Source organism: Rutidosis leptorrhynchoides, unplaced genomic scaffold (assembly GCF_046630445.1).
Source record: "Rutidosis leptorrhynchoides isolate AG116_Rl617_1_P2 unplaced genomic scaffold, CSIRO_AGI_Rlap_v1 contig71, whole genome shotgun sequence".
Classification (NCBI taxonomy): domain Eukaryota; kingdom Viridiplantae; phylum Streptophyta; class Magnoliopsida; order Asterales; family Asteraceae; genus Rutidosis; species Rutidosis leptorrhynchoides.
In genome coordinates, this window is record NW_027266865.1 from 29708 (window position 1) to 43770 (window position 14063).

General features: G+C 33.5%; 2 protein-coding genes across 2 annotated transcripts; one reads left to right on the forward strand and one right to left on the reverse strand.

Annotated features, from left to right (window-relative positions):
• Positions 1-1007: 1007 nt before the first annotated feature.
• LOC139885040 (aladin-like) lies at positions 1008-6100 on the reverse strand. Its single transcript, XM_071868992.1, has 8 exons — positions 6043-6100; positions 5891-5946; positions 5754-5819; positions 5521-5638; positions 5336-5415; positions 1896-1992; positions 1565-1616; positions 1008-1149 (listed from the first exon to the last, which is right to left on the reverse strand). Exons 1-8 carry the CDS (start codon positions 6098-6100, stop codon positions 1008-1010), a joined length of 669 nt encoding a protein of 222 aa, XP_071725093.1.
• Positions 6101-8459: 2359 nt separating this feature from the next.
• LOC139885041 (uncharacterized) lies at positions 8460-10695 on the forward strand. Its single transcript, XM_071868993.1, has 5 exons — positions 8460-8487; positions 8955-9295; positions 9400-9603; positions 9810-10217; positions 10309-10695. Exons 1-5 carry the CDS (start codon positions 8460-8462, stop codon positions 10693-10695), a joined length of 1368 nt encoding a protein of 455 aa, XP_071725094.1.
• Positions 10696-14063: the final 3368 nt, after the last annotated feature.

A 14063-nucleotide genomic window follows, 5' to 3' on the forward strand; every position in this document is an offset into this window, starting at 1 on the left:
GAGAGCCTTGTAATGATGGTTCTTGTTCCTATGGTTCCTTTTCAAATTTCACAGCTAATCTTTTTGGTTTCCATCCATGTCTTCTCTTCGCAGCTGTTGGTCACGCGTAATTACCATTTCGTGATTTCAGTCTTATTTTTTGCCACAATAGCCGTTGCAGGCACTGTTTCTTTCGTTTCTTTTTGTTGGGGAAACAAACCAAATATTGTCATTCTGTGATTTAATTACAAAAATACTGACTAACCCTAATAGGTAAACAGAATTCTATAGGAAAAAATTAAAACGTAAAAAAAATAGAGAAGTCAAGTTTTGAAGACACGACTTTCTCTTAATTAATAACTTTTTCGTAATTAATGATGAAGAAGTGAACATCGAGTTTTGAAAACATGAGTTTACAGCACACTATTTTAATTAAACGAATTAATTAATTACTATGACTCTATAACCAAGATAATTTTATTTTATATCAAAAAAGTTCCTTATGAATTCTTGTGAATGCATATGGATTGTGCATATCATGTTGCTAAATTGTCACTTTTCGACGTAACAAAATTAAGGGCGTAATAGTGATTAGAGATATGGAGAGAAGAATACGAGGTTGATCAAAGGATATTCTCAGGTATGATCATATATTAGAGACATGATAGATGCATACTATATGTTTGGATATTCTCATGTTTGGTATGATCATATATTATATGTGAAACATGACTAAATTAAGATTGATGGCATGGAGGAATCAGTGAGTAGGATAAATCAATGATCATTAAGCAAGATTGATGACGTGGAGGAATCAACAGCTGAAGATGACTGACAATTTGAATAATCCAAATAGAAACTGAATTAGACAATCAATATCGATTAAAATTTCTTGAGTCAAGCTTCCTCTATGGAAAGAAAATATGAAGAAAATTGACAAATCAAATCGTATCATTCCAGATCCACCATCAAGACATTGAGCGACGATCAGGCGATAGGAGGCTATAAATAAGACAGGGCCTTAATGATTACATTAAAGATGATGAACTGAAGTCAGCCTTTGTTGTATTAAATATGGCAATGAGACCGTAGTATTCTTCATATCCTCCATTATATGACACTGCCAATCGCTCTCCTTCAGCATCCCATTCTATTTTTTCAATCGCATAACTGCACACACCAGATGATTAATATTACACTATTATATATTTGCAAAATTCATTTGCTAGCCAACTAGGCGTGGCCTAATTGTTAGACATTTCCTCCATCGTGAAATTTTGGGTTCGATTTTAGGGATGTGAATTTTCGTGAATAGTTTGTATTAGTAATTTATCAAAAACAAAAAGTTATCTTCTAAAGCACCATAAAAAAATGTTGGCATATACCTCACTAATTAATACATTATGTATCTGTTTTGAAACATGTTTTTTGTCGCAACATGTGAGCTTTCGACAAGCTCAAGTAAAAATCGACATTTTTTGTTCATTTGATTCTTTCATTAAAAAAAAATTCTCAATAATCATGACTCGTGAGGGAGAAGCAATTTACTAATAGGAGACTCGTATAAATTTAACTAGAATAATACCTTCCTGTTGATGAAATCCTCTTCAATAAATCAACTTGTTCGAACTGTGCATCTGGAGAGAGTCAACAATAGTAACTGAGATTCAACTTTTTGAGTCATAATCAAAAATGCTAAAGAATATGTATAAGATGTCAATGACAATTGAATTTTACTTTCGTTCTCTTTATATTGATAAAAGTATATAATGTTGAAAAACTTCTTTGATTATACCTTTGCTATACTAAAACTTGTACAAAAAGTAAATTCATGTGTATAAAAATCTATAATTTCCTAATAATAATAATAATAATGCCTCAAAAAAATAATATTAATAACAATAATAATTGCATACCCAATGATGGAGCCTTAGATGGAAATTTAATAGAACCTATTGTTGATGTCCAACAAAATGAAACCAATAATTGCCCATCAGGAATCCACGTCGCTCCCTGAAGAACAAAACTTTTAGTAATTCTTATATCATGCATGTGTTGCGATCATCCCATCATAAAACTTTCCTGTATCACTCTATTATTAATAAAAAAAGAAAAAGACAATCAACCAAAAAAAGTAGCCATTATTGAACCAATCAGCCGGCGCAGAGAAACGAAAAACAACAGCTCGAAACAAGCAGACAATAACCAAAGTCAAACAGGTATAGAGAATGATGCGAACATAATTAGTTTTGACTTCTAGAGCAGAATAACAGAAATAGGTGTATGGGTTAAAAAGTTGCTGACAGAATTGAAGGAATTAAGGAACAATGTTGTGCCGATTTACAGTGACTCCAAATCAGCTATATCAATAGTCGAAAATCCAGTTCACCACCAGAAGACCAAACACAAGCATATCAAGTATTTTTACATCAGGGAGCTAGTAGATGCAAAGGAAGTTCAACTAATATATTGCACTGGAAATTTGCAGATTGCTAATATTTTTACAAAGGGGCAGCCAAGAAAGATGAATGGAATACATTGGCGGACTCGAACTAGGAGGTAGACAACAAAGGTCTTTTCGGGAAACAATTATCCAAATAGGTTTGATATGTAATTAAGAAGAAAAAAATTAATTAGTGATGCCCGGTAAATGAAAAACCGAAGATAAACCAATACACAAGTAATTATTGAAGTAATTATTACACGACAATTGACAAACAACCAAATGGAATTATTTATCTTTTACCTGAAGGCCTTTAGGTAATTAATTCCATTTGGTTGTTTGACGAGCTCGAGGACGAGGAAGAAATGAGGTGAACCGGCTCTGTCTGATTATTAAAATCAGTTCAGTTCGGTTCATATTAATTTAAGTTCGATTCTTACCAGAATCGGATCACAATGCTTACGTGTCCATTTGTCTGAGTCATCATGTGACGTGTATGCCTACGTGGTAATTTAGATGGATGATTAAGTGGTTTGATTCAAACCGGTTCATCTCCTAATCCAAACCAATTTGTTTCTATAATGGAATTATCATACAAGTTGGTTTTTATGATTAGTGCACTTATTATATCTAAAATGGGATTAGCTCCGATTACACAATTTTCCACCTAGTTTAGATTTACGATTAAACGGTTTGATTCAAACCAGTTCATCTCCTAATCTAAACCAATTATATTCTATAATTGCATTATCATACAAATAGGATTTGATAATTAGTACACTTCTTATATCTAAAATGGAATTATGATGAATTACATAATTTACCACGTAATTTAGATATATGATTTAATAGTTTGATTCAAAACCGGTTCGTCTCCTAATCCAAACGAATTCGATTCTATAATGGAATTATGATATAAATTGGATTTGATATTTATTAAATTTATTATATATAAAATGGAATTAGCTCAAATTACACAATTTACCACGTAATTTTGATTTATGATTGAACAGTTTGATTCATGATTGAACAGTTTGATTCAAACTGGTTCATATCAAAACAATCAAACTGGTTCATAACGAAACAATCATGTGTTTTTTTCTTTGATGAAAGAAACATGTGTGGCTGTGTGTGTTTGTGTAAGAGTCACCGAATAGGATTTTAAAACCTGTCCAGAAAATGATATCTCGAGAAGACTTTATGTGTCTACCTGAATTAAAAAAAAAAAAAACAAGAAGTCCAAGTTTTAGGGTTTAGGGCCTTTTTATAATTGATTCGTCAAGAGATCGATTTGGTTTTCTCAAATAGTTGTTAGGATATGCAAGCTATTGCAGCTTTAGAGGGAGATGTTGGAAGTCAGAAAATTGAACAACACCAGCTTGCAATGTTGATACAAGGAGAAGCGAAGGTGGACGCATATGTCGATGAGAAGATGGACATCTAAAATTTCTTTTATGTCAAGTTATTAAATAAAGCTTGTGTGCTTTATTTATGAGTGTTTTCTTATTTAAATTATGTTAAGCCCAAAAACTATATCAGGCTCATCTTATTTGTGTGCCTGATAATATTATTGTCGTGAACAGTAGGTCTTTAAGACCATATATTATATTGATATTCAAAAAAAATAAAAAAATAATAACACCAGATATTAGAAATATATGCAAGTTACTTTTGGCTGCTGCATTTAATGTCCGGGCACAACTCATATTCCGATCAAATCAAACATTTATCAATGACCACTTCTTAGTATTTGTTCGTTGGCTCGTCTACGAGCACTATCTTGTTTCTAAATTTTATTTTTACCGAACATTGATCACCTTCTTAATGTATCAATCTCAATCTTATTTGAAATTTTTTTTTATTAAGATTAATAAAATCAGTTTGAGAATAAATTTGGTGTTCATTTTTTATAAAGTTACTTTAATTTTCGTAGTCGACTTCTACTGTTCATAATCCAAAGACTGATTATAAGTTAATAAAAATCAAATAACTTATTCAGATAACTCATTAGAAATATTTATTGTTTTAAATGTCTAACACAAGAACACGTTTCTATTACCTCCATGTACGTACCGTGATACACCAGAGGGGTGAACACCATCTTTGACACTTCCATGTATTTGTCTCGAAAATAGCAAATGTACCATTTCTGAAAGATAGTTAACAAGGTTAAAGTGATATATATATATATATATATATTGATTAACCTTGAATCTAAAAGCAAAGTGATCCACAAATGGCGAGTCATCTTATATTTTACTAGACCATCGTACAGTGATCTTGAAACAAGAAGGTAGTCTCCTCTTGGTGACCATTTTAGGAATGATACTCCGCAGCGCCCTACTATAAAATCAACAGTTGTCCATAACCCTGGATAATATGATTCATGATCAGATTAACGGTCATCCTTACATATGGTGACGTTTTTTCAATGATTTTGATGGCTAGATAGTGCCTATAATTGGTCGTGTTAGCAGCACATTTTTAAATCCCCCAATCAATATATATGTATATATAAGAGGAGAATTAATATAAACTATTACTTACCGAAAGAAACGAATGTAACTAGAAATATACGTACTAGAAATATACGTACTCATGAACAAAATCAAGGTATGTTGACCAAGTGGTTATTCGAGTGGGTTTTCATCTGGGAGGTCGAGGAGTCGACTCTCTATCGTCGCCTATCTTAGAATTGTATGGGTTCGGGGAAGAATAACCCCTCTAGGTTAGAAGTGGAAGCCCCAATTTCTGTGTTTATGGCCGAAGGAGCCCAAATACATACACCATAACTGATCACATTGGGAATTAATTAGTTGATAATAGTTAATAATACTAAGTGAGATCAACATTTTAGTAAAAAGGGAAAATTAAAACAAATCCACATGTATAATTAACTTACTCGCATGCTACCGAAAGCGTTTTTCCAGCATTTGGCCTCCACTCAATGAGACTAACATTTATTTGCTTCTCATTAGTCAAAATGCACGAATCTGAGAATTAATAATTTTTGTAGACATGAAATAATTAGCATAAAAACATGCACATAAGTGGGCCAAAAAAGTAAAAAGAAATTATTTGTGTAAAAATTAACATACATTGGTCCTCATAATCACAAATTGTAACTTGATTTGAGCCAGATAAAAATGCCAGTATGTGTTTACGTTTGTGCCAGCTCATTCTCAGGAGCTTAGTTTCAGGTGCGTAGAGAGATACCTGCATTTATAATAATGTGATAATATAGAGATGCGATTTTTAATTTCCGAAATAAACACTAAGCAAACATTTCAAAAGCTATTCACAGTAGCAAGGATGTTTTAATTTAACATACAAGTTTTGGAGGAGGAGTCAACAAAAGTTTATAAGATTGAAATGATACAGGACTAAAGATCATTCCCTGCAACAAGTAAACTATTTAATTAATTTACGAAACAAACAAAATTAATTGGAAAAAAAGAAGAAGCTTACAATGATTTTCCCATAATTGTCGTTGGCGCAATCATCCGAGAAGCTATCAACAGTAACTAAGAAAAATGTTTCATCAATTATATCAGCATTTAATATAATATGTAAATTATTCAATATATATATATAAAAAAACACCATTAAAGTGATGATACCTAATTCTCCATTGATCTCGCTGATGGTGACACTGCCAGGTTCGCGAAAGCAATGCATTTTGCAAAACAACAGCTCTTAAGTTTTTTTTGTTATCTTAATTATACAGTCAAGTCTTCATTGTTCTTTATCCCTTTATATAGGAAGGATTGTTAATTAGTTTAACAAACATCTCATATAAATTGGGGAACGTTTCCTTATTTGTGTTAATTTGTGTAACTGACATCTCACATAAATAGGGGAATATTTCCTTATTTGATCCATGGATGCATGAAAATTTTTAGAGTAGTGCTACTTATCATGAATATGTACTATAAAATTTGATGTGGCATGCTGACATGGACAAGCCACCTCATCCCATCACTTGAAAAAAATCATTAAATTAATGATATTCTAATTTTATTAATGGAATTAATTAATGGTCTGTCTTCTAACCTACTCCTACCTTCTTTCTTACTCGTCAACAAAACACGACCTTCGAATTCGCATATGGAAGGCTTCCATATCATCACTCATCAGTGAAGGGAATGATAGAGACAAGACCACGCCCAATGCTTGATTACTTTCATTTAATTTCATCAATTTACGTCCAATCTTCCCTATGTTTAGAAACCATAGTTTTGTTTTGTTATTTTGGCAAGCAACCATAAAATGTAAGAAACTACAAGGAACTTTGAATTCATTTTATTTGCAAGCTAGCAATGCTGAATCAATTGAACTGAACTTTTTTTTATCTTGACAATGGAACTCCATTTCAGTTACTCATGTGATTTTCATGTCTTTCGGAAAATAAAATATGAGTTTTATGAAGTGAGTCAGAAAAGAAAATAGTCCATACACATTGATCCTTACAAATAGATTTCAAAAATTGTTACAGATATATTGTTCACATAAAAATGGTCCATACAAATTTAGAAAATTAAGCTTCTCTTTTGTTGTGGCTCTCTTGAGTTGAGAAGTTTGGTAATTGACTATCTCCTCCTCCCTGTGAACCAGTAATGACTGTGCTTGAAACACCCAAACTTTCATTTACACCAGAAGCAGCATCAAATGCATTTGAACTTGTTGTCGGAGTAAACCCATAGCCACCACCTAATATTAATCATCAACTCAGTATAATTTTTTTTATAAAACTAAATATTTCTAGCAAATAGTACTTACCGTTATCAAGAAGGATTCTTTCATTGTAAGATGAGTTCAGAGGAAGCATAAGTAGATGGTGAATTATAAACTACATGTATAATGGTGGAAAAATATTAGTACCAAAATATATACTCAACTTACGGTATACAAAAAAATGCTTGTAAATATACTTGAGTTTGATAAGAATTTACAAATTAGTTAACTTCATTCATTTGAAATGCTCTCTGTATATTCCCTTTAGATTTCTTAGTCTTACTTTTGTTGTTCTTTTTTTTAGCTTTCTTCACAATCTTTTCTTCCACCAATTTCATTCGTTTGGTCGGTTCTTTTCCTTTAGTTTTAGCAACTAAAGGATCACGGACAATGGGAACATTCTTTAAAACTTGACGAATATGATCATCGCTGCAAATAGTTGCTGAGTTTCGGTCCTCCTCATTAGTCTTTTTGATCTGCACCTTCTCCTTCAGCTTGTGTATGCAATCCATAATCATTTGACATTTTTCATCCGATTTTGCTCCAACCTCTGCAATCTCATATAAAACGCTGCAAATTCTATCATATCTTAATGAATTAGGATCCTTTTCCACATCATCACTATAACAATTCTTACCAATGAGTGCTTCCTCTTGATATCAATTTAAAAGAGCTATGATCGGATTTTGCTCCAACCTCTGCAATCTCGTATAAATAATTTTAAATTCATATGTATCACGGTCTTATCATTCATTTCAAGTCTCTTCTTCACATGTGGGGTTACATCTAAAGGATCGTGCCTTACCTAGACTTAACGCATGAGTGTGATCAGTAATCACGGTAGACAATTTATATCTTCCATATGAACAAAGAATAGCATTAATCTTGGCTTTGCAATGATTTGTTTGTGTGGCTTCGGTTTGAGAATGTTGCTTGATTCATTTTCTGGTTTCCCCTGACGTTCACAAGCTAAAGTAAAATATTTCAAGCTGCCATCCTCTGCAAGTTTGTTGGTTCTCTTTATAACCCCAAAACCTTCTTGTTTAGCATAACTTGTATGGTACTGTAAAACATTATCAAAAGTTTCAAACATCATCCCTGCAACAGGCTTCACAACAACTTCTTTATCATCTTGACACAATTTTGAATTCTCTGGATTTCTTTGGCCAAAATCCCTATAATCTTCATTTAGGAGTGTTTCTTCCTCCATAGCTTCAATTTTATCTTCATCTATTTCAATTACTTGATTTAAATTGATTTTATCCATGTCTGTTTAGCAGAGAAATTTCAAGAATTTTTTTAGATGGAGAGGGAAGATGAACAATGTGAAGGCATGTTGGTTTGGGGAAGATGAAAGAAGTCGAATAGTTTAGGAATTCTAAAATATTTGTTTTGTTTTTTTAAGTTTGGTGTTTTAGCTGCATAATAATTAATTATTATTTAGATTAAAAATAAAATTAGTAATTTAATTGAGTTTAATAGGTTTAAGTGATGGGATGAGGTGGCTTGTCCATGTCAGCATGCCACATCAGATTATGTAGTATAGATTCATGATGGGTAGCACTACTCATATATGTTTGACTACAAAATAGTTAGTTCAGTTACCTAAATGTATGCCTTGTTTATCGTCCACTTATTAATTAACCCATGCACACAGTAGAGCTAGTATGCATTAAGATTTCTCTCATAATGTCTTCGTCTCCTAGAATTTTGATGTGGTCGAGATTTCTTAGATTTTTAAAATTACAATGCATTCGTTCTTCCTTAATGTTTATTTTATTCAAACTTGTATTTATAGCATGCTCTCCGAAAGATTTTGCTTCTTCTTCAGTTTTCGAGAGCCTTGTAATGATGGTTCTTGTTCCTATGGTTCCTTTTCAAATTTCACAGCTAATCTTTTCGATTTCCATGCATGTCTTCTCTTCGCAGTTGCCGGTAAAGCGTAATTGCCATTTCGTGATTTCAATCTTATTTTTGGCCACAATCGCAGTTGCAGGCAGTGCTTCTTTCGTTTCTTTGTGTTGGGGAAACAAACCAAACATTGTCATTCTGTCCATCTTGGGTGGTAGCTTTGCCTTTCGTTATGGTTTGGTGCATATTTTGAGCCGAAGTTGGATCCTTCAGTTTCCCATTATTCAGGTGATATATATATGGCTTTGCTAGCTGGATTTTTAAATTACTGTTTGAAAATGTGAATAATGTTTGTATTGAATATATAACATGAGTTTTTCCTTTTCTAATAGGGTTCACCATCCTTCATCCCCAAAACCCAAGCATGGCGATTTATCTCAATGATGCATCTCATGATTGAAATCCTTCTCTCCGAATTGCTGGCTCCCATATGTCTAGCAGATAAGAACATATCAGTAGCAAAGTCGTTCCTGGCTCCGTGGTTTAGCCATATTTTACTGCTTATCACTTGGAAATTAAGTCACAAATTGCATGAGGTAATTGGTATGGAGTTTTTACATAATATTTTACATAGGTTAGTGCTTGTTATTCACGATTATCAAATTTTCTGTCGCAGAATATTACTGATCAAATTTTCTTATAGTAATACATAAATAAGAAATTGATCACAAAGTATTTTGGGACAGAGGGAATAAAAGTTATTTATTTTATCTAAATATTGTCCCTTTCGGTCACTGTTAAGGAGATGCATGTAAATTGGTTGAAATTTGCACCAGCCGAAAAATCTCCAACCGCAAAGACAAACCCAAGTGATCTTCTACTTTCAGCTTTGGAGAATAGCGCTCCTAGCTCTCTCCAACGATATCTTGCATGCCTCGACCTTTGTATGATTTGCGAGGGTACTATTGATAATTGGCGGTTAAACGACTTCTTTAAAAATAATGGTGTGATATATAAAAGAATCATCACTCTTTGTATGAGGCCTTTAGAGCAACTTGCTTCTGAGTTGGGCAAGTGCTCAGAAGATTCCTTGCACTACGAATCTCCGAATGATGTGGATTTAAGGTCTCTTGATGGTTATAAAGATTGTTTGCCTAAAAAGTTCTCAGGTGTCTCGCAATTAGAGTCAAAATATCTAAAGCACATCCTGGTATGTGTGTAAAAATTATTTTTCAATCTATAAAAATTACAGTAATATTTTCTTAGTATGTAATAATATCTCTCTCTATATATATATGCAGCTATATAACTGGTGCGTTAGGATTGTTGCCAGTTTGACTGCCAAGTCACACAAAGAAAATCGATCTACTGGTGTCCAACAAGCTCAGAGTCATTCCGTTGTTATGGTGACCCTGATATCTTGCTTACTAGCCGTTGAGACCTTCATCAAGGAGAAGACTACCTTGAAATCCAATGATCTTTTGATGGGACAATCTCGCTTCCTGTCGGGTAAAGAATCACCACATACTTATAGCACACTACATTACCATAACTATAGAAATTTCGCGAAGAGAGGAACAACGTTAGGTCTAAAATTATGTGGAATGGCGGATATCTTAAGGACCTCAATTTATTACGTCTGTTCAGAGTTGTCCGAAGAAAAACTTGCTTATCCACTAGAGTTTTAGTGGATTAATATTAACACTATGGAAGAACTCCCTTTTGGAACATGGAAGATGATCCAAGATAAATGGTGCATGTTTCTTGACAATGAAGCCTGATTAAATATAAACGTACCACGATTTATATACATGATTGTTTAGCAGCTCTCTGTAGCTAGCACGTTTATCCTTTTCTTTCCGTGAAACATAGATGGACTTATTTTGTGGGTTTAATGTAATGATATAAGAGCATTTATTGATTGTTTTCACACCAATAATTAGATGAATATATGTAAAGTGGATTTAATTGGCAAATTGACATATTAGCTGGGGCATTGATAATTTTCCACAGAGAGAGATCAAATACGTTTCGGGGAGATGGTGCAACATTTGTTTTGATGATATATGATAATAAGATTATAAAAGGGGCTGATTTGAGCATGAACCTGGTAGGGTGGTCCAGATACTGGTCTAAAATACTTTATAAACCGGCTTGGCCGATTTTAGAGATCCAAATTTACAAAATCTATTATAAAATAGGAAACTTGAAGGCATATACATCTCGTTAAGGACAAATACATACTATATAAACAAATATTTGGGTAACATGCAAAGTTTGAATTTTCAATCACTCATACTTACACAAAAACCCTATTCTTTCCAAGCAAGATTAATAGCAATATGCTGGTGACACGCTCTGATCAACGTATGGATGTTGAGCCTTGATGCTCACATGCATATCATAGATGCTTATATCATTGTCGGATCTCCCCTAATCTATGATTCCGATCAAGCTTCTTGATCTTCTTTCTTATTCTCCATGTGTACTACTTCGTTTCCACCAACAAACAATTGGGGCCAATTGTAGGGAACACCATAAAAAGTTTCAATCTCTTTCTCTCTCTTCCAATAAGTCTCTTGTAAACTAATAACGAGATCTAGAGACTTATAAACAAATCAAACTAAAATATATTGAATAGATGCGTTGGATTTAATTCGAAAGCAAGTAGCGACTCGACCAATTGTTACAAGGGCAGGTTACGAAAACAATCCTGAGTAAAACTAGACCTAGGTAACACCATTTATCTTGAGACTCCTATTCTACTTAGCCAGAGCAGGTAATGAAACCGAACAAGAGTTCTTAAAATTATGGGAGATTGCGTCCGAAATTACATAGGAGCTATACACAAACAGTATGCTCAACTACTTCGAGTAATTTGCTAATCTCCTAGTAAAAACTAGACCTAGGTAACACAACTTATTCTGAGACTCCTATTCTACTTAGCCAGAGTAGGTAATGAAACCGAACAAGAGTTCTTACAATTATGGGAGATTGCGTCCGAAATTACATAGGAGCTATACACAAACAGTATGCTCAACTACTTCGAGTAATTTGCTAATCTCCTAGTAAAAACTAGACCTAGATAACACAACTTATTCTAGGACTCCTATTCTACTTAGCCAGATCGGCTAATACTCTCGACTTTATGTTCCCAACCTTGTGGGTTGATGAACCTATGACAACAAATAGATGTTCGAATGGAGAACCTCTCCCACTCTCTAATTTCCTCTCACGAAATGATGTTTGTGGGAAAACCTTTTATTGGAAGTCGTCCTCTATTTATAGGTAAGTCTTGTCTTTTTCTCACTCAAAACTTGATAGCGTGATATGCTTTGATTCGATTATGATTGCACTTGATATCCTGATTTGGATATCAAGTAATGTCTTCAGCTCTACACTTGTTTTACTTCTTCCGGTGAGAACAATATCAGATGTGATCATGTTTCCTTTTATATGTGACGAAGATGCTTGACCTAGAAGGAACGTAAAGGATTATGTTTCTTTTTCTGTCTACACGCTTTGGTTTAGTCAGAGGTGTATCTTCGATTTCGTTTCCTTTAATATTTCATGTCTTTATTCACCCTGATCTCTCCGGATCCTTGTTTTGATGTCCATACCTTTTATTCCTAGCCTTTGATCTTGCCATTTCATTGATCCTAATAAACAAATCGTATAAGCAGAACTTGTCCATTTGATGATTCCAAAATGGCGATCCAAAATGGCGATCCTTGTAGAACTCTCATATGAAGATGACTTATAGGCGGTAAGCCCAAAACCTGTTGACCATCCTCATTGGATTGATGATTGTCCATATGACAGGAACCTGATGATCCAATGATTCCCTTTCTCTTGAGATCTGTTCAAGGCAGCAAATTAGTAGACCAACATTACACGGCACTATCCTTTTAACAAAAACCCATCACATACAAGTAGTAATCCTATTGTTGATAATGTCATTTGCATTACACTGATCTTTGCTTTCTGAAGTGGAAAAAAGCCGAGACTTCATTGAGTTTCTTTCACCCCCTACAAAATAAAAATGAAAAATGAGAAAAATCGGCATCTCAGCCATAATAAGAACTGAACAAAGGGGCGAACCATTTCTAGTTTGAAGAATATAACAAAGTAAAGTCGCAAACAAGTTACTTACAAGTACACATTGAAGTCAAAAGATAAAATACCTTTATTAGAAGTATCAGCATTTTCTAGTTTGGAAACTTGCAAAGTCGGACTTCCTTGACATCTGGGGGATGGAAACATTAACGAGTTATTCAGAAAAACTAAACTAATTAAGTGTTCTACCTCAAGAATCTTTTATCCATCATCAAACTTAACTTCACATTTATGCAGACGAGTGAGGCAAAAATCAGTAAATGGGATTCGTAATCAAAAACAGGTCGAGAAATAATCATATACATCAAATGACAAAATTGCATTAGATGAGACAAAGAACATTCCAGACTGATAGAGAGGCCAGATCAAAATGTTTCCCTTCTTGAGCTCAAATTACATAGACTCAACTTTTAACTGAAAAAGGAACAAAATAAGTAACTTAAGGCCTGCATTACCCAGGTTGTAAGACCCAAAGAGCTGCTTAGTCGTTCTTATATACAAGTACAAGTGCCAAAAGACTGAGGATGAAAATACCCTTTTCTTCCTACATTTGCTATATGGAATCAAGCAATAGTAAAGTATTGTTGATCTGTTACCGTTACGGATTATTGGCTCAGATTTTTGCAGTATCCACATCCCATATATTTAACAGGCACTTGAGCATCTTTTCTTTATCTATATAAAAGAATCAATGCACTCCAATAAATATCTATATTAGTTCATAAAATAAAGGATAAAAACCAGTAAAATATATAAAAGAGGCATATTTGTTTAAAATTAGGAAGAATGCAAAAGTGACGGACACCAGCATTCAGTCATTTTTAAAGTTTTATATGATTTAACAGTACAAAAATTATGAAACTCTAGAAAACACAATCTGCCCCATAACAGCCTCCTAATTTCAGTAGGTTATATTAACAGATAGACATACCTTCAGCGT

Bases quoted from the DNA above. Each gene is read 5' to 3' on its own strand.
- LOC139885040 (XM_071868992.1), bottom strand. From the start codon at position 6,100: ATGCATTGCTTTCGCGAACCTGGCAGTGTCACCATCAGCGAGATCAAT. The intron at 5,820-5,890 runs GTAAGCTTCTTC...TACTTGTTGCAG, and splicing joins ACAATTATGGGAAAATCATT to GGAATGATCTTTAGTCCTGT. The intron at 1,617-1,895 runs GTATGCAATTAT...GACTCTCTCCAG, and splicing joins ATCTAAGGCTCCATCATTGG to ATGCACAGTTCGAACAAGTT.
- LOC139885041 (XM_071868993.1), top strand. From the start codon at position 8,460: ATGGAGAGGGAAGATGAACAATGTGAAG. The intron at 8,488-8,954 runs GCATGTTGGTTT...TTGTATTTATAG, and splicing joins GGAAGATGAACAATGTGAAG to CATGCTCTCCGAAAGATTTT. The intron at 9,296-9,399 runs GTGATATATATA...CTTTTCTAATAG, and splicing joins TTCAGTTTCCCATTATTCAG to GGTTCACCATCCTTCATCCC.